This window comes from Dendropsophus ebraccatus, chromosome 6 (assembly GCF_027789765.1).
Source record: "Dendropsophus ebraccatus isolate aDenEbr1 chromosome 6, aDenEbr1.pat, whole genome shotgun sequence".
Lineage (NCBI taxonomy): Eukaryota > Metazoa > Chordata > Amphibia > Anura > Hylidae > Dendropsophus > Dendropsophus ebraccatus.
This window is the reverse complement of record NC_091459.1, coordinates 10,498,743-10,520,061: the sequence shown is the minus strand read 5'-3', so window position 1 is coordinate 10,520,061 and position 21,319 is coordinate 10,498,743. Positions and strand designations below refer to the sequence as shown.

The 21,319-nt window shown below is 41.1% G+C and overlaps 1 protein-coding gene across 1 annotated transcript in view; it reads right to left on the bottom strand.

Moving 5' to 3' along the window:
• Window positions 1-21,319, bottom strand: part of COL21A1 (collagen type XXI alpha 1 chain) — a 126,366-nt gene that overhangs the window by 11,785 nt on the left and 93,262 nt on the right. Inside the window, exons 14-25 of the mRNA XM_069973415.1 lie at window positions 21,079-21,132; window positions 18,665-18,718; window positions 18,497-18,550; window positions 15,801-15,854; window positions 15,335-15,379; window positions 14,764-14,817; window positions 10,911-10,964; window positions 9,036-9,089; window positions 5,814-5,885; window positions 4,481-4,516; window positions 1,907-1,951; window positions 802-834 (exon numbers count right to left, since the gene is read on the bottom strand). Of these exons, the coding sequence (XP_069829516.1) occupies window positions 802-834; window positions 1,907-1,951; window positions 4,481-4,516; window positions 5,814-5,885; window positions 9,036-9,089; window positions 10,911-10,964; window positions 14,764-14,817; window positions 15,335-15,379; window positions 15,801-15,854; window positions 18,497-18,550; window positions 18,665-18,718; window positions 21,079-21,132 (609 nt within the window). The remainder of the gene's footprint in view (window positions 1-801; window positions 835-1,906; window positions 1,952-4,480; window positions 4,517-5,813; window positions 5,886-9,035; window positions 9,090-10,910; window positions 10,965-14,763; window positions 14,818-15,334; window positions 15,380-15,800; window positions 15,855-18,496; window positions 18,551-18,664; window positions 18,719-21,078; window positions 21,133-21,319) is intronic.

Below are 21,319 nucleotides of genomic sequence, written 5' to 3'. Positions count from 1 at the left end.
TGAATGCCAAAATAGCAAACTAGGATTTCCTGTATATCCAGCTTTAAGTGTCACTGTTGTTTCTTTTTCTTTCTTTTTTTGCAGAAATCGATAGTCCAGGCGATTTTAAGAAACTTTGTTATTGGGTTTATTAGGCAAATCTGCCATTATCTGCATTCAAAAAGACTTTCCCCAGGTCCCCCCCCCCCTCTCATCCACTGCTCATTATCAGGAAATCTCGACTCTTTTACATCAGTTGAGCCCTGTCTAATCTATGGAGAGGGGAGGGGGAGGAGGGAGGAGGGAGATTAGTCCCCAGCAGAGAGCAGAGAACGAAGGATTACACAGTGGGAGCTGTGTGAAAGCCGGTATTCAGAGGTCAGAGAGGTCAGAGGAGATAGCCCAGTGATGTAGCTGTAAATTAACTCTTTGTTGTCCTCTTTTGGTGCCTCATTTCCCTCCACCCCTCCCCTCTCCATAGAGAACCATGAAGACAGGAGGGAGAGCTTCAAACTGCTTTTTATGATAAAAATTCATTTTTCGGCTAATAGACCAAAATACAAAGTTTCTTATAATCGCCTGTACTATTGATTTCTGCAAAAAAAAATTAAAAAATGAAATGACAGTGACACTTTAAGTCTATGTTCACACTATGTAAAAACAACAGCCGTATTTCATAACAACAGCCGTTGTTGTGGAAACAGCCAATATTTGCACGACAACAGTCATTGTTATAAAATACGACCGTTGTTTTTACAAAGTGTGAACATAGCCTAACACTGATAGTAACAAGCGGGAACAGCTTTGTTCAGTAATACATACCTCTCCTTTGGAGCCAACAACTCCAGGCTCTCCCTGACATAACAAAAAGAAAAAAATACGGTATAAAGTCAAAACCTCAACACACATTACATATGTCAAATAATCTGTGACGAAAGGGCGAGACTGAAACGATTTATCGCTCACTGAAATCATTCCACATTTTTTCTACACGAGAAATACATTTGTCCTATTTGGCCCTGGCTGATTTTTAATGATCTACATATGAAAATATTTTCTGTGGAATTCTGGAAAAATGGATGTTGACTACAGTAAGGGTGAGAAAAGAGGATAAGAAAGTTCATAATGCTCTATGTTTTCAGGATTTAGGCTATGTTCACACTACCTAAAAAAAACACGTCTGTATTTCATAACAACGGCCATATTTGCGCAAACAACGGACGTTATTTTGCATATAACGGCCGTTGTTTGCGCAAATACGGCCATTGTTAGGAAATACGGCCGTGTTTTTTTACGCAGTGTGAACCCGGCCTTAATGTCCATTGACGTAGCAATAACTATGAGTTAACTTTAAAAGGTCAGCTAAGATATTTTGTGTAAGAGCCAAGATCTAAGGAGTCAGCAAAGTCTTTTCCAAAGATTTTTTACTCAAAATAATGAAAAAAAATTGCTTATTTGCTTCAGTAGCAGCTGAGAATGCAGTGCACCGGTGCAGCCGCTACACAGGGAATAGAGCTAACTGCTTGTGGCTCTATTCTCTCTGTAGGGCAGGAGCCGAACAGATGATCAGAGTGGTGCTGGGCGCTTGCACCCCGCCTATCAAACTAACCTGGGAATAGACTATCAATTGTTTTATCCTGGACAACCCCTTTAAGAAATAGTTGAAAACATTTCAACAACTTGCCTGAAAAAAAATTATAATAATCAAGCCATTTTTTTTAAATTGCGGTTTGCAATTAAGCTCCATTCACTTCAATGGAACTGAGCAGCAAAACCCCACCCAAGCTGGAGACAAGAGCGGTGCTGTCTCTGGAAGAAAGTGGCCATTGGATAACCCCTTTAACTGACTGCAATACAATGCATTGAAGTTAATAGAAAGACGGACGTAATCACAGTCAATACAGTATGTACTATGTATGCTCTATACCTTTATTCCTTGATTACCAGGAGAACCATTAGCTCCTTTTTGCCCCTTTCAGGAGAAAAAAAAAAGATAACAATAAGATTAAATGTGTTAATAACATATGGCCAGATATGTGATATAACTTTTTCCAGATTAACCAGTCCAGTCCTACAATAGGGATCAATCGCTGCCCAAACGTTTTCACGCCAATAGAAATGTATTATTACATACCATTAGAGATGAGCGAACCGGGTTCGGGTCCGAGTCGATCCGAACCCGAACGTTCGGCATTTGATTAGCGGTGGCTGAACTTGGATAAAGCTCTAAGGTTGTCTGGAATACATGGATACAGCCAATGACTATATCCATGTTTTCCACATAGCCTTAGGGCTTTATCCAACTTCAGCAGCCACCGCTAATCAAATGCCGAAAGTTCGGGTTCGGATGGACTCCAGCATGCTCCAGGTTCGCTCATCTCTACATACCATCCATTCAAATAGGTGACAAACTCTAAGTATATACAGTAAGTTGGGTCTACCATGAAAAAAGGCGCCTCTATTTGTCATTGTCTTATTTTTCTGGATACTAGTGAGACTCCAGGGACGTTAAAGGGAATCTGTCAGCTGTAATTCACGTTCAACTGTTAGATAGCTATTAGGTCAAGGAGACACATGGGACGTTTCATTTATCTGTCTGTGCTTCAAGAAGGTAGAAAATGCTTTTATTCTATAGTAAGAAGAGTTAGGCTGGGTTCACACTGCGTTTTTGCAATACGTTTTTTCCATCAGTTTTTTGCAAAAAACGGATGAAAAAAACGGATGCATTTGGGTGAATCCGTTTTGGTTTTTTTTTGACGGACACAAAAACGTAGCTGACACTATTTTTGTGTCCGTTTGTGTTAAAAAAAAAAAGGATCCATTTCGATCTGTTTTTTTTACAATGGAAGTCAATGGAAAAACGGATCAAAACGGATGCATACAAATGCATCAGTTTTTTTCATCAGTTTTTTATCTGTTTTTTGCAAAAAACGGATGAAAAAAAACGGACTGCAAAAATGCAGTGTGAACCTAGCCTTAGAAGAGTAAGAGGAGTTTTCCTGAACTCCTAAAGTGCAGCAAGCTGGAACATCTCCTTACTCCCCCTCCCATACCTGACCCTGCTAGGGGCTCAGCAGAAGGGGGAACATTCCAGCTTGTGCAGATCAGGAGCTTGGGAAAGTCTCCTTGACTCTTGGTACCAGAGAATAAAAGCATTTTTCTACATCCTGGAAGCACAGCCATATGAAAAGTACCATGTGTGCTATCTAGCAGTGTCAGCCGTTTGGAACATGAATGACAGCTGACAGATTCCCTTTAAAGGGGTACTTCAGCGGGGGGGGGCACTTTTTTGCTGGGATCGGGGGGGACGTGGCTGAGGGAAAAGACGTCCACTCACCTCCCCGGTTCTAGCAGCGGGTCCCGCTTCGCGGCGCTCCGGTGCCCGGTTCCCGTCCGCTTCCTGGTGTCTGACGTGGGCCAAAGACGTGACGTCTCAGGTCCGCTAAGCCAGTCAGTGAAGGAGGCGGGATCCGTTTCAAGTCTGCTCAGACGTCACGTCTCGGGCCCACGTCAGACACCAGGAAGCGGATGGGAACCGGGCACCGGAGCGCCGCAATGCGGGACCCGCCGCTGGGAGGTGAGTGGACATCTTTTCCCTCAGCCACCTCGTCCCCGGTCCCTGCTATAATGTATAATACCAAGACTAGGATGATCCAGACTATAATAAAATGAAAATCTTGCCTATACTCCGATACCAAAGATTTGTGAGAAGTATAGTTCTGTGAATGATACCAAATCAGCATAAGAATAGAAACCAGACTTTTTGGACATTTGGTATAATCCATTATTGATGTTATATTGACTTATATTTCACCATGAATAGACTGGCACTGGTACAGGGATGCCGGTGATGCTGTCCTTTTTTTTAACGGTGGCCCACTTCCCGGTCTATTACAAAGCACCGGCCCAGCCTGAAGCACTTGAGGCGTGCCGACCTACCCCCAGTGGGAGGAAACCCCCTCCCTCCATGACGCGACTCCATTAAATTAAAAAAGGACTGCGGCATCGGCATCCCAGTGCCGGCGCTGGTCTATTCATGGTAAAAACAGAAAAGCCATATACAGCTGGTTTATTTGCTCCAAAAAAAAGAATCCAAAGAGCTTGTGGTGGTCACGAGAAGCCGTAGCGCAGGGCCAAGACACGAGAAGCCATAGCGCAGGGCCAAGACACGAGAAGCCATAGCGCAGGGCCAAGACACGAGAAGCCATAGCGCAGGGCCAAGACACGAGAAGCCATAGCGCAGGGCCAAGACACGAGAAGCCATAGCGCAGGGCCAAGACACGAGAAGCCATAGCGCAGGGCCAAGACACCAGGACACTAACTTGCAAAATCCCTCATAATCTCAATAGCTAAACAATCCTTAGGAGGAACAAGCTTGTGGTTTCTATACAGTATGACATATCAGGTATCTTGTTGTTTGTTTTATTTACTGAACACTTCATTGATGACATGGTTGAACAATGAGTATTGTTATATTAATGCGAGAAAACTAAACTTGTACCTGACTACCACGTTCACCAGGATTTCCTTTATCGCCCTATAAAAATAATATAACATTGAAAAAATAAATTAACATTGTACATTTCCCTACACAAAAAACAATTGGAAAACTAGAATATACAATTACAAAAATTAATACATTTTTTTTAGCTTTATACCTTACTTTTGGCTTGGTACTGTACATGAAATATGAAGATAATTATGATAACAATTTTATAGCTGCTTTACATTTATTTAGATTCATTTTTAACATTGCATTAAAGGGGTATTCCAGGAAAAATTCACTTTTTCCCTATCCATAGGATAGGAAAAAACTAAGAGATTGTGGGGATCCGACCTCTGTGCCCCAGTCGATCTCAGTATCGGGCCTGGGCTTCCGTATTATGAATAAATCCACGGGTACGGTGCGTTACTCAGCTCTTTCTGGCGACTCTATTAATTCCTATGGAGGTGCTTGAGAGAGCAGAGTAAGCACTCTTCCTGCTTACTCAGCTCTCTCTGGCACCTCCATAGGAATGAATAGAGCCCACTCGGCCAATCACTGACTGAAGTGGGACAGTGCTGCAATCAGTGATTGGCTGAGCGGGCTGTCACTGCCAAGAAAGCACTTCTTGGGAGTAGTGGAGCATTTAGCAGAGAACCAGAAGATATCACAGGAGAACCATGGGGGGTATAGTTAGGTAAGAATGAGATGTATTTCTATGCAGCACTGTAGCAAAATTTTAAATGGCCGGAGTTCCCCTTTAAATAAATAGACAACTCAAAAAGCCAAATAGGGGCCTGAAAAGAAAGAACAAAGAAAGTCTTTTAGATGGCACTTCTGTGTCTATGGGTGGTGCTCACAGTAAGAAAAAAATCCCAGCAATATTGTAAAAGTTCAATCTCGGCACTCACCATGAATGCTTCATAATTTTTATTGCAGAAAAAAGTCCATCACAAAATACAACAGGACGTTACGGCAAAACAATTTTAAAACTCTATTTACGCATGGCAGGAAACATGGTGGAAACATTAGCTGCATGTCAGGGTGCGTTTACACAGACAGATTTTCCATTGCAATTATTGAAGCCAAAGCCAGGAGCAGACTATAAATAGAGAACAGGTCATAATGGAAAGACTGAGATTTCGCCTCTTTTCAAATCCTTTCCGGGTTTTGTTTTCACCAATAGCAGCCAGAAATCTGTACGTGTGAGCACACCATTACAGATTTTCCTTTCCATTTGATATAAGAGCTCTTACATACTAAGTTCTTATAACATTTTGTGTGATAGTACACAGTAGTTAAAATACTGCCCTGTACGCAAATAACTCTATTTGATTGGATAGAAGTTTACCTTGGCACCTGTAAGTCCTGGAAGCCCTCTATATCCTTGCGGGCCTGGAAAACCGCTGTCCCCTTTTTCTCCCTGTTGGGTACATTTTGTAGATAAATAGCATTATAAGTGTAAAAATTGTTATTTTTAGAATGCAAAACCTTTTAATAAAACAGAGGAATGATTAGGACCCATCTCTATGCAGTGGCATGTGTCTCTGTATTTCATTATAGTGTTTTTCCAAGCACTAACAACTTTTCATCCATACTTACCTCTTCCACTCCCTGGGTTGCAGCTGTAATTTCTTCTGGTCATCCCTCTTGTGTTGTTCTTCTCTTTTCTGGTGACATTTCCCTCCCTACTAAGCCAATTACAGAGCAGAGTTAGGGAGCAGTATGTCACTGGAAGAAGTAAGAACAACACAGGAGCAGCATCTAGAAGATATCACAGCTGCGGGAGGTAAGTATGCAGGGTTTTAATGTTCTAGTTTATGGAGAGGCATGGGGTTACAGTGACTTTGGGGTTTTTCTGGGAAACCTCTTTAAAGTGTACCTGCTGTTATAACTTTCAAAGTCTAAAGCAACAGGGGATGTGAAATAAAGCACATTTGCAATCTACATTATTAATATTTATTTATTTATTTATTGTTGTTATTAAGCTTTAAAACAAAGCTATACTTACTTGGATCCAGGTCCAGTCTCCTGAAGGCAATTTTTTTAGGCTTGTGCTGGTTGAAAAAAAAGAAACTTAATGGAGAAAGTCCTGGTTATTTGTGCACTCACAGAGAAGGCAGTCAATCAATTGATGGACACATTGAGCTGTGACTGTCTGTACTGGCCAGGACTTCCTGCATTTAGTCTCTTATTTTAACCAGCACAAGATTAAAAGGCTTCAGGAGACTGGACCTGGATTTCTGGAAAGTATAGCTGTTATATAGCTGCCTTCAGGAGACTGGACCTGGATACAGTAAGTATAGCTGTTATATGGCAGCCTTCAGGAGACTGGACCTGGATACAGTAAGTATAGCTGTTATATAGCTGCCTTCAGGAGACTGGACCTGGATACAGTAAGTATAGCTGTTATATAGCTGCCTTCAGGAGACTGGACCTGGATACAGTAAGTATAGCTGTTATATAGCTGCCTTCAGGAGACTGGACCTGGATACAGTAAGTATAGTTGTTATATAGCTGCCTTCAGGAGACTGGACCTGGATAAAGTACGTAGAGCTGTTATATAGCTGCCTTCAGGAGACTGGTCCTGAATACAATAAGTATAGCTGTTATATAGCAGCCTTCAGGAGACTTGTCCTGGATACAGTAAGTATAGCTGTTATATAGCAGCCTTCAGGAGACTTGTCCTGGATACAGTAAGTATAGCTGTTATATAGCAGCCTTCAGGAGACTGAAGTAAGTATAGCTGTGTTTTAAGGCATGATAACAACAAAATAAAAAATGTATGTACTTGCACACTTGCTTTATGTCACATTAACTGTTGATTTAGATTTTAAAAGTTATAACAGTCACACTTTAACCCCTTTATGACCAAAGGTCATTGATGCACAAATGTCCCGGTCACCTACAGGCCTGTTTGGGGTGTCATTTTTTGCACTGTAATCTATAGATTTTATTGGTGACATATTGGTGCAAACTGGAGTTTTTGATAACTTTTTATAAAAAAAAAAATATATTAAAAAAATCTGATTTATAATTAAAAAATATTTTTTTTTATTTTTCGTTTACGCTGTTCACCAGGAACAATATTGTTAGCATTATCGTAAGAAGATACGTGAAATGGGCTGCTTTCCTAAATTGATTCTAATGTGGAAAAAAATTAAACATGAGAGTCAACAACTAATATTTCACTTTCCAACTAGAAATTAGGACCACACAGCATTAAAATAAATTTCACTTACTAAATAAGCAGACTTGTTAAAAATGAAACATGTAAAGCCTTTAGGGGGGAATTTATCATTCTATTATTTTTATATTAAAAAAAAAAAAAAGTTAATCTTTTCAAAAATGTGCAACTTTTGCCATCAAGCCTTTGGCATGATAGCAGCAACACGGCTATTGAAAAAGTGGTCAGGGTTTTGTAGGAAAGGGGGCAGCGCCACTGTAGTCCATTTACTATAATTTACACCAGAGGCAGAACTCCACCCCGACCACAACTGGATGTGGAAGGACTCCAGCTCTGTGCGCAGACAAAGGGGCGCAGCACTCTTAACACTTTTGCATTTTCATTGCAGTGTTTAGGCGGCCAGATCCTCATCCATCATCCTCATCCAAACTAAGGGCCCTTTTATTTGGTCTGACTTTGCGCTACAAACCAGCAATGATCAGTGAGAACGGCATTCATTTGCAGAGTACTTACAAGGCACAATCGTGTGGCTGGGGCACACAAACAATCATTGATTGTTCGTGCAGCCTATTAACTTCATCATAGCCGACCACATATTCCCATTTACAAGGGAAGATGTGCAGCCAACTAGCCATGATTTAACTGCCTGCACAGAAAAGTGGTTTCTTGCTTGTCAGCTGACTACTAGCACATTTATACACACTGATAATTGACAGTGAGCTATCCTGCCTGACAATGATCGACCCATGTAAAAAGATCTTAAAGGGGTTGTCCGTGAAAAATTTATACTTAGCCATACCGCCAGGGATGTGAGGGTCATGTCAGTAATGTATACTTACCTGTACCACACACTCTCAGCGCTGCCGGTTCCCAGACCATCTACTCTGCGCCAGTGTCAGCATTTTTAAAACATTTGATGATATGCCAGCAATGGCTGCTCCGCATAGAGTCTTTGCTGACCAGTCATTTCCATGAGAACAGGACTTCATCAGATGTTATAAAAACACAGAGGACACACAGCTGGCAGCCCAAGAACCGACAGCGGTGGGGGACCATTACAGGTAAGTATGTATTAGTGACCTATCCCTTACGGCCTCGGCACCATGGCTAAGTGGTGCACATAGTCTGTAACAATATACACAAAACACAATTTTTCCAGCACTCTGGAAAGATGAGAAAAATAAAGGTTGTTTAATAACTGTCAGCAGACAGTTATCCCCCCACCCACACACACATAGATAAACGTGAAGAAAGGGGTGGGGCAGTGAAATTCCATTAAGCTTGACCTCTATCTCCACGGCGGTTCGGCCGACATTAGCATAAAGTGTGAGGGGACCTTTACATTCTTATGTAAATCGAATGTGCAGAGTGCAATGTCTTACGTACCTTTGCGCCTAATGAGCCAGTTTTTCCTGGAATTCCTGAATCGCCTTTATTTCCCTGTAAAGAACGTTTGAGGTGTTTCAGTGCTATGTAAAATAACAGTCACAAGAAATAAGATAGTTTAACTCTCCCTTGTACTCTTTTTTTCCTCATTATTCCCATTGAGTGCAGCAACAATTTACAATGGTCACATCCCAGAACTGGTTTGATACATTCTGACAGATATAGCAACCCCGTAGACACTTCAAAGAAGTCAGCAGTACTCAGGTGTTTCTAATGCACTTAAAATTATTGATAATTAATTAGATAAAGATGAATATGAGGGTTGTACTCGGTTTTTCAGAATATGGTGACGAACATAGTACGGTCCTCCCTCTCTCTTGTATACGAAAAGTTCCACCGGACAATATAACAAAGCTTGTAAAGGAGAAGTCCAGACAACATTTTTATTAAAGTATTGTATTGCCCCCCCAAAAGTTATACAAATCCCCAATATACACTTATTATGGGAAATGCTTATAAAGTGCTTTTTTCCCTGCATCTACTACTGCATCAAGGCTTCACTTCCTGGATAACATGGTGATGTCACTTCCTGGATAACATGGCGATGTCACTTCCTGGATAACATGGCGATGTCACTTCCTGGATAACATGGTGATGTCACTTCCTGGATAACATGGTGATGTCACTTCCTGGATAACATGATGATGCCACTTCCTGGATAACATGGTGATGTCACTTCCTGGATAACATGGTGATGTCACTTCCTAGATAACATGGTGATGGCACTTCCTAGATAACATGGTGATGGCACTTCCTGGATAACATGTGATGTCACTTCCTGAATAACATGGTGATGTCACTTCCTGGATAACATGGTGATGTCACTTCCTGGATAACATGGAGATGTCACTTCCTGGATAAAATAGTGATGTCATGACCCGCAGCCACCTCCTGGTTGCAGCAGCTCCCCAGAACTTCTTCTAGCCCTGGCACTGCTCATCTGGCACCTGCTTGTCGCCTCTCACCCCCCTTGGTGGCTGTACGCAGAGCCTGAGAATGGCACAGGGTCGACCAGGTTTACTAAGAAGCATGCACCTCTTAGTAAGTTATCATAAATGTCCCCCTATATTCTTATTTGTACTGTCCTGATATCGTCAAGTCAGTAACCTCCTAATGCGATTTTAATACATTGGAGTTCATTGGAGTATTCCAAAAAAGTGATTTTATTTTGATATATGTGCCTATTGTTTTCTGGTGTATAATCATCCCTCTCTCTTCTAGCTCCTTCTAGGAGATTGTGAGGCCTACTCGCTCTTACCATATTGTGCTTGAGCATAACACTGGTATTCCATCATTTACAAAACAGACTCTTCTATTAAATCACTCTTACTGCCATCTGGAACTCTTAGGGGGACATTTATAAAGTCGGACGTTTTTTGGCGCTGGGCTTAAAAATAAATAAAGCATCACCGATGCTCCATGGATTTATGTAGAGGCTCAATGCCTCTACATAAATCCTGTATGCAGCATGAAAAATGTTAAATTGAGTGGACAAATAGCCCACACCCCCCATTCTGCCCTCTTTCCATACCCTGCCCCCCCCCCTCTTTCCATACCCCTGCCAGAGGCCAAAATCTATGCACAAAACAAGCGTGTGTGAATAGATTTGTTCCCATCTGGCTGCTCTACACCAGAAAATGGCCACTCCGCACCATAACTGTCCCCCTTAGTGATCACATTGTGACCACAGCACTCATGGAATTGCAGGACTGTGACTGTAATGACCTTGACATAATGGTATATGAAAGCCCTATTACATTATGTACCAAGGGGTACAGGTGATCCATTTAAAATAATATAACCAGATATTGTTACCTTTGGTCCAGATATTCCAGGTGAACCAGGTAAACCTTCTGCTCCCATCATTCCCTGAGGTATCACAAACAAAATATGTTAAAGTACCTATATTGCAGCTGACCTCAGAATTTTGGGCCTCAATCATGCGTCCACGACTGTGGACTGACTACGAAGTTGCATCATTAGTGCTCCATGTTTTACGGACAACTACATAGAAGATAGAGATCCGATAGCACATCCCCATACACAAGTACTGATGTGTGAATGGGCCATTAAAATCTATTGGTCCTACATTCTGTCCACAATTGCAGGTCTGCAACTTCGGTCAGAACCACGGACGTGTGAACTGGGCCTTAGATAGACAATTGGTTTCTAGACTGCATAAATGGTTGAAAAAGAAAAGACTATTAAATATTTTTTTTTTCCTATATAGAAAGACTATGAAATATTTTTTCCCATATGCTTCAAGCCAACAGAAATAAAAATGTTGGCATGCTCCATTAGTTGTTGCATTGTGGAGGCATACACCACTAGGACAATTGACTGGAGCACCTCTTGTTTATACATATTGTCCATGCTCCCCGATGCTTCCGCCCGCTCCCCGGTATCTTCCTGGCTTCTTTCCACTTTCTACAGCCGTCAGTGGATCAAAAAAAACAGTCACAATTATGGCCGTGTCTTGGACAGCGATTGGCTGAGCAGCCTGTCACTTTAGACACTGGAGTTGAAGTTCCACTGCATGTAGAAGCCTGGAAGATACCGGGAAATGGGTAGAAGCACCAGATAGCATGGACAGGTATGTATATACTTCATTATTATCTTTACATAGTCGTCAGCCATCGGCCGTGTATCACTATTATATGTAGTGATGCACAGTTGGCGGCCAATGATTTTAGGTGAGGACAAAAAGACACAATCAGTGATGATCGTTGCCATGTGCTGATTCGGCACGTTATGGCTCCATGTAATAGGGCCCTTCCAAACATTAACCCTTAGGGGACACAGCCAGTTTTGTTGTTTATGACACAACCAAATTTTTTAAATATGCAAATTACTGCAAAATCTAGAATTTATTTACTGACTTTGTAGATAGATAGATAGATAGATAGATAGATAGATAGGCATACACATGTAAGCCTGTCATATTTTATATCTATTTTTATTTTGTGGCTAATGGATATACCAGAGCAACGTTTTAAGCTATCTATTAGAACTTTGGTTGCTCTCCTTTGGAGACTCTTAGTTCCAAGAACAATTTGGAATAGAAATCAGTTATTCCAAAGTCAAATTTTCCAAAAGGGAATTCCCAATGTCTTGCTCCATCTGGAGTCAATGTAGTTATTCTTATTTCAACCGACTATTTCCTATCCAACAATATCTAAAGCTGTTAAACATGTTATAAACTATTTGGAGATATGTGAATTCAAGTATTGTGATATCAACATCAAGGAAAAACAGAACGAAAACATATTATATCAAACAACGCAAAGAGAAGAGAAGCCGGCAACAATGTTTGTGCGTTCAACACCTTGTAATAGATCAAATGTTAATAATGTGTTATACGGAAAGAGATTTCACGGGACATTTTAAAGGCAACTATATCCACACATCTACAGCATCGGACAGCAACTAAAACTAGTTTAAATCTCTACCAAAACGTATATATCACAATCCTTTAATATATAAGTTGAAAAGTTTCTGAAGATTGTGTTTCTATGCTGAGATCTATTTTAATAATTTAATATTACAGAGCTAAGTTCTGTGATGTAATTAAACTAAGTTGATACCATTAGATTTTATTCACACTGTGTTTGATATCTCTTGATGTACACATTGGGAAATGCTCCTGAAATTACTCAAAAGAAATCCCTGTAAAGTACGTATCTGTATGCTGTCCTTTTGTAGCCCATCTTTGGACCCATTCTATTTTATAAAAAGGACATTAATAAAATAGAAGGAGCCAAAAGACGGCTATAAAAATTGTGGAGGGTGCCAGGTGCAAAACATATCAGGAAAGACTTAAAGCAACGCTGTACCCACTTTTGTCCCCCCAAACTACTTATACCTTCTTGTAGGTGCAGAGTTCTTTAAGCTGGTATCATTTTCAAGGCTTTTGGGATTTTTCTGAAGGCAAAAATCCTACTTTAGTTGTGGTTCAGTCGTGCCGCGCAGGTTTAGTTGTGGTTCAGCCATGCCGCGCAGGCGCAGTGACGCGACCGGCTGTCTTCAACAAGCCTGGTGCATCATTGCGCCTGCGCAGGATCGGTGTGCAACGGAAACCAAGGGTGCATGCGCGAGGAAGAAGGCAAGCAGATTCCTGGATCCTGGAGCTGCACCACCATGGTATGCCGGAAGGGAGGCGGTGACAGGCAGGAGAGGGAGGGAAGGCCGTAAGCGTCACTAACACGGGGCAGGGACGGCACTAAGAGGCCACACAACCGAGGCGGCGCGGACCCAGATACGTAATTCCAGCGGCGCCGGGGAGTGTCAGGAGGCGGCGCATGCGCAATTACAGAAAGCAGTGTGCTGCGGACAGAGGGTGGAAAGGGAGGCAGGGGAACACGGAGAACACCACCACCACTCAGGTGGCGCTGGCCTAGGGCACGAGCGCTCTAGGCCACGCCTCTTTGGCACGGCTGAACCACAACTAATGTATGATTTTTGCCCTCAGGAAAATGGCAAAAGCCTTGAAAATGATACCAGCTGAAAGAACTTCTCTGCACCTACAAGAAGGTATAAGTAGTTTGGGGGGACAAAAGTGGGTCGCTTTAAGGATTTGAATCTGTATAGTCTGGAGGAAAGAAGGGAAAAGGGGGGGACATGATTGAAACCTTTATATATGTTACAGGACTAAATAAGGGTCAGGAGGGAAGTGTTTTTAGAAGAAAAAACTGAACTGGAGAACAAGAGGAGACAGTGAGAGGTTACTGGGGGAAAGATCGGAAGTAACGTGAGAAAATATTACTTTACTAAAAGAGTAGTAGATGCTTGGAACAAACTTCCAGCAGAGGTGGTTGGTAAATCTACAATAACAGAATGTAACCTGTCTGGAATAAACATATACAGTATCTATCCTAAGATTATAAGAAGGGAAATACTAAAAGGGCAGAGTAGATGGGGGGCTTAGACTGCCGACAATCTTCTATGTTTCTGCTTTTTTACTTTCCCTCAAATATTATTAAAAATATATTAATCTCCTACCTGTGTCCCTATTTCACAGACTATACTTTAAGTCATAAATGTCAGCATCCCCGATCGGTTTAGAGTCTCCATACACCACATACAGCCCTCACACTGCTTCTAACTACATCCTTACTTTTTATAGTCCCATCCGTCATATAGGCAGGGAGTGCGTATTCTCACGTCATTACTTAAAGTACAGTATACTAGGGGGGCGGGGCTATCATGGTAATATGTACTATATACAGTATGTTCTGAAGGTTTTTATATGCTTATAGTGTAGTACTGGTTAAAGGAAAAGTCCGGGGCCGGACATTTTTTTCAAAAAAGCCGGGGAGGAGGTGGCTGAACATAACTTACCTCCCTGGCTCCAGCACAGGGTCCACTGGTCTCTGCTCGGGTTCCTGGTCCCCCGGACGCTTCATGCTCAGACCAGGAAACACCCAGGGGAAAGGGAACCGGAGCAGAAGATAGCTGACCGCAACACTGGAACCAGGGAGGTAAGTGCACGTTGTTATGTTCAGCCACCTCCTTCCCGGCTTTTTTGGAAAAAAGTCCAACCCCAGACTTCTCCTTTAATAATTAATATCCCACTTATAAAATACCCAATAAATTTGATCTCTGTTTATGAAATTTTTATCTGTTCGTTAACCAGCATGAGTGTGACGTGCACATCATTTTATATACATACTGGGATCCCTGGAGGCCCTCTAACACCAGATTCCCCAGAAGGTCCGGTATCACCCTGGAAAATATGTTAATGGAAATGTATCGTATGAATGTATCACAGAAAATAACATTTAAATCAGGAATTTATTCTTAAAGGAAACCTTTCACCCCCCCCCCCCCCGCCCGTGCCGCGGTGAAGGCCGCCCGACCCCCCACTAGAGCTTCGGATACTTACCCCATCTCGCCAAGTCCCGTTCCTGGAGCCGGTCCCGGGACGGAGATATCCCCGTCTGAAGCCCGGCCCGTGCGCTGCTGAGATGAGTCCGACGCCCATAGAGAATGAATGGAGCCATTATTCTCTATGGGCGTCGGACCCATCTCAGCAGTGTGCGCGCCGGGCTTCAGGCGGGGATATCTCCGTCCCGGGACCGGCTCCAGGAACGGGACTTGGCGAGATGGGGTAAGTATAAGGGGCTCTAGTGGGGGGTCGGGCGGCCTTCACCCCGGCACGGGGGTGACAGGTTCCCTTTAACATTTTGGTTGTTTAAAACATAAAGTCTAGCTCCACTATGTAAAGTAATTTCATGCCATACCTTTACGCCACCAGCACCATCACTTCCAGGAATCCCTGGGATTCCCTAATTATAAAATACAAACACACAAAAATACTAGGTCAATTTCTTATCAATCTAAAAATACTGATGAAGATGGAAAAGGGATGGGAGGACTACAATACCTAGAAAGATGATGAGAATTGGGGTTATTTAGCTTAAAAAAAAAAGACAAAGGGATGACCTTATAACTATGTATACCAGGGGGCAGTATAAAGATGTCTCCCATGATTTATTTATACAGAGGACTGTATCTGTAATAGGGACACATCTTCTAGAGGAAAGCATATCAAGTATACGACAAAGCTGTAGCGAAGCTTCACCATATATATATGTCATGTGGCTCTTATCCTGTAATTGCACCTAGTCGTGTGCTGCTTCTGGATGAAACCTTAATACTTGCGGACTCATTAATACTACATTAACAGGTTAAGATGTAGTCATTTACTGGTAGTCCTCTTTGACCTTCCATTCCTGGTGGGCCTGGTTTTCCTTCTTCTCCCTTTAAAGATAACAAATATTATTATTATTTTTTATTATTATTATTATTATTATTATTATTATTATTATTATTATTATTATGCAAAATTAAAAAAAACCTGCATGGCAGAGCTACATAGGGCTAAATATAATATAAAAGGGAAACTAACAGCAGAAGAGAAGAATTCTTTAAAGGGGTTATCCAGCGAAAATCTTTTCCTTTCAAATCCACTGATTAAAAACTCACAGGTCTTCCCAAACTTATTAGCTGCTGTATGTCCTGCAGGAAATGTTGTTTTATTTTCAGTCTGACACAGTGCTCTCTGCTGACATCTCTGGTCGAGACAGGAACTCTGTCTCAGTTTTCTATGAATCCCTATAGAAAATCTCTCCTGCTCTGGACAGTTCCTGTCTCTGCCAGAGATGTCAGCCTGAAAATAAAACAACATTTTCTGCAGGACACACAGCAGCTTATAAATATGGGAAGATTTGCGATTTTTTTAATAGAAGTAAATTACAAATCTATAAAACTTTTTGACACCAGTTGATTTGAAAGAAAAATAGTTACACTGGACAACCCCTTTAACTCGCTGGAGGGGCGGGGCAATGGGGCATATGGGTACATTGAGGGTGGTAGTCCTGTTTCAATGCACCAAACCACCTCATTTGCATAGTGAGTAAAGCAAAGAATCAAGGTGAGAAAATTACCTTCGTTCTTGGCTTCCCATGCACTATAAGGACATGCCAGCTAGTAAGGTGCTTCTAATCTGCTATTAGTTTCCCTTTAATTAAAAATATGTCAAATTCATGGTGTGTTAGATATTAAAACTAGGGCTATGAATAGGTTATTCCATATTGTGCGGAGATATAACATCATGAGAACATTGGAAAATACTCCAACATTTTTGTTACTTTCAGACCACAAAACAAAAACAAACAAAAAGGTTGCATGACTATTACTGATAGAGATGTTACCTCTATAACATCTTACAGTGTTTTTAACAAGTTTGTATTTACTCATATTTTAAAACCTCCTAAAACATAGAGATGCAATTTAATCCCCTTATACACACGACGATTAAACGCCAGGCAGGATTCCATCCAAGATACATAACACATACGTGAAAGTTAGCATTAAACACGAGGGTAGTATATAAACTGAACATATACTCTATTGCAAACAAATTTATATAAAATATGTTCTCTTAAAAAAAATGTTTATAACCTCTAATTCATTCAAGATTAAAAACGAGAACTCTGTTTACTAAATATTTTGCAAGTCTTGTGCATATGTATTTTTTATGAAATATAGAAATTAAGCAAAAATGCTGACACTGCATTTTCCCCCCACCACACTTTTTGCATGCCTGTTTTGCAATTTAACCCTCTCTTTTAACACTTTTTAGAAAGTACATAGGGCTTAGTGTGTAAATTGTAGCTCCTGGCATAGAGTTCAATCTATGGTGCTCCGAAGCAGGTGTAGATTTCTGCACCCATCCTGCAACAGGCACAGGTCCTGCCTGAATGGGGACGAGGCTTTATTTAAGAACGTTGTACGAGTAAGCGAGGTCTTGATAAATGTTCCCCATAGCAGTAAAAATTTTTATACAATATCTACATGTTTTGAAAAAACAATACAAATAAAATCTTTTTGACGATCAATAGTATCCAACACAAAAGGAGTATTCCTATCTCAACTAATATAGTTAAAATATAGTTTAAATACATTAAAGCGACTCTGTACCCACAATCTGCCTCCCCCCAAACCACTTGTACCTTCGGATAGCTGCTTTAAATCCCAGATCTGTCCTGGGGTCCGTTCGGCAGGTGATGCAGTTATTGTCCTAAAAAAACAACTTTTAAACTTGCAGCTCTGTGTCAAATTGGCGTGGCCTAGAGTATGTGTGCCCAGGCTTGCACCGCCTCTCTGGCCCTCCTCCCCGCCCTCCTCTTCATTAGGAATGGCCCTGGGCAGTATTTTTCCTATTCATCACTTGTGTGAACACTGCACAGGTTCCTAAACGAACCAGCACATGTGTCGTGCTCACACAGGTGATGAGCAGGAGAACTCCTGTCCAGGGGCATCCTAATGATGATGAGGGTGGGGAGGAGGGATGGAGAGGTGGTGCAAGGCTTGGGCACACAGATTTGCAAGTTTAAAAGTTGTTTTCTAGGACAATAACTGCATCACCTGCTGAACGGACCCCAGGACAGATCTTGGATTAAGAGCAGCTATGCGAAGGTACAAGTGGTTTGGGGGGGGGGTCCAGATTGTGGATACAGAGTCGCTTTAAAATGTCTGGGAAGTGGTGAAAAAACAGCATCCACTTACCTCCCTGGCTCCTGCACTGCTGCTTGTATTCCACCACCCTGATCTCTGGAGCACGGCCCCCGGATTCCTGGTCTACAAACCAGTCTGTGGTGGGACTGCTATTTTTTTTTCAACTTAGAACATCCCCCTTCCCCCCCCATGGGTATTTAAAAAATAAAGCGTCCTGCCCAAAGTACTAAATGTATTTGCCACAACATTTAACTTGACGTGTCCTACAAATTTAAATATATTAGTTGGAATAAGAATACCCCTTTAATTTACAATTCTGACGATATGCTAAATGCACAGTGCTCTGTAATCAGATTGCTTACTACATTACATTTTCAATTTACCTTTTCTCCATGATATCCTGGGTTGCCATCTTTTCCGTGTATTCCTGGCTCTCCCTGTTAACCCGAAAGATGAAGAATAAAAACTATTTGTATATATAGTATATATAGTATATATAATATACTATTTGAGGAATTGAATGGGTAATTTGTCCGTGTAGATATACTTACAGGTCTTCCAGGCTTTCCAGTGGACCCATTACTTCCTTTGTCTCCTTTGGATCCCTAAACAATACATGTGTTATTTAAAACGTTATTCACAATTTATTGTAATAGACAATATGAAATTAAGAAAATCTCTAGTTTTTAATAAATAAGGCACATACTGTACTTATACACTTATATTTATGATTACTGCACCACCATCATCACGAATACTAATATCTGGAAACTTGCATGGAACGTCTGTCACAACTTTCTAATAAACTTTTTTCATAAAACTAGTTAAAAATGTTACAGAGCAGTAGCAAATCTTCATAGAAAACCTGTTCTGCTTTTGACAGCAGAGAGCACAATATCAGATTGGGAAAAAACATCCCTTCCTGCAGGGCATACAGCAGCTGCTAAGTAGTGAAGGCTTGAGATGTTGTAATAGAAGTAAATTGCAAATCTGTATAACTTGACACCACTTGACTTAAAAAAAAAAATTCCCACTGGAGTATTCCTTTAAGGAATTTATCCTGATGAAAATTCAATGCAACATTGTGACATGCTAATAAAACTTTCAACAGGCTGTAATTCACAAGAATCACAAAATCACGCTTTTTGCCTGAGCTAGCCACTTTGTTTTTCAGCGCCCACCTTATAAGACAAGATCCAGCGTATAAGACGGAACCCTAAGTTTTGAGAAGATTTTCCTGGGATAAAAAAGTAGTCTTAGGCTCCGTTCACACGGAGTAAAACTGTCAGAATCCCGCCAGCCTCTGTGTCATAATGACAGGCTCGCGCAACTCATCACATGTCCATTTTTCAGCGCGGACAGATGGAGAGAGAGGAGGCACGCAGGCTGCCAATAGACTGTCATAATGACACAGAGGCTGGCGGAATTCTGCCAGTTTTGCTCTGTGTGAACAGAGCCTAATGTGCAGGAAAATGATATATATATATATATATATATATATATATATATATATGTGTGTGTGTGTGTATATATATATATATATATATATATATATATATTTCAAGTCAGAAAGGAATTTTTCCCTCTGCCTGACTGCACCTAGGTATAAATTGCTGCTGAACACTATGTCTGCACTAAGCTGGCATGCATTTCAGAGAGGGCACATGGGCAGCTCAGCTACACCAGGAGTTATCATTCTGCTCTGTTGTACGGTGTCTCAGTATGCATTCCCTATGTGTTCTTGGTATGGCACTTCATTCCTCCTTAGAGATGTGATGGAATATATGTCAATTGCTACTGAATTACTTATGAATCAGTATGAAAACCCTCAGTACAGATTAATATAACATTGGAGCAGATCTAGTTGTAGGTGTTCCCTTTTAGGCTGGGTTCACACTACGTATATTTCAGTCAGTATTGTGGTCCTCATATTGCAACCAAAACCAGGAGTGGATTAAAAACACAGAAAGGATCTGTTCACACAATGTTGAAATATTTGCTGTTATTTTAAAACAATGGCTGTTATATTGAAATAACTGACTGAAATATATGTAGTGTGAACCCAGCCTTAAAGCGTATGTGTTGTACAAAAGTAAATCAGCAGTAGATGTCAGATAAAGCAAGTTTGCAAATTACATAATTTTTTTTTATTTGCTGTAAAACAAAGCTATACTTACCAGCAATCCAGATCCAGTCTCCTGAAGGCAGATATATAACAGCTATACTTACTATATCCAGGTCCAGTCTCCTGAAGGCAGCTATATAACAGCTATACTTACTATATCCAGGTCCAGTCCCATAAAGACAGCTATATAGCAGCTATACTTACTGTATCCAGGTCCAGTCTCCTGAAGGCAGCTATATAACAGCTTTACTTACTGTATCCAGGTCCAGTTTCCTGAAGGCTGCTATATAACAGCTATTCTTACTGTATCCAGGTCCAGTCTCCTGAAGGCAGCTATATAACAGCTATACTTACTGTATCCAGGTCCAGTCTCCTGAAGGCAGCTATATAACAGCTATACTTACTGTATCCAGGTCCAGTCTCCTATAGGCAGCTATATAACAGCTATACTTGTATCCAGGTCCAGTCTCCTGAACGCAGCTATATAACAGCTATACTTACTGTATCCAGGTCCAGTCCCCTGAAGCTTTTTAGTCTTTTGCTTTATATCACATCTACTGTTGATTTCGGTTTTGAAAGTTATAACAGCAGTGACACTTTAAGCATCTGTACCGTAATGATCAGTAGTACAACCCTGTGAATGAAATCTAGCAGATGTTTTTATTTAATACATTCAAAACAGTCAGACGTTTCCACAAGAAAGTTACTATATTTAGAAGGACAGTTGTACAATTCACTGCATAAAAGAAAAAAAATATTACTTCAGGGAAAACTAGTTTACTTGAGATTTAAAAGGAATCACTTATTATTGTAAAAGTACATGAAAAAAATAGAGTTTACCTTTTTTCCATCGACTCCGCCAATCCCCTTCTCTCCTTTATGTCCTCGCTCACCCTAAATTAATTTGAAACAAATACTGCTGACCATTGGAGCTAAATTTTAGAAGATCAAGTATGAGCAGTCCACCTTAAAGAGGTGAGGGGGAATCTTGGGCCTGACGGGCGGCCAAACAGCTAAATGACAGACATCATATGTTCCTTTCAAAAGTGGAGAGGAAACATCATAGTCTGAACATAGCCTA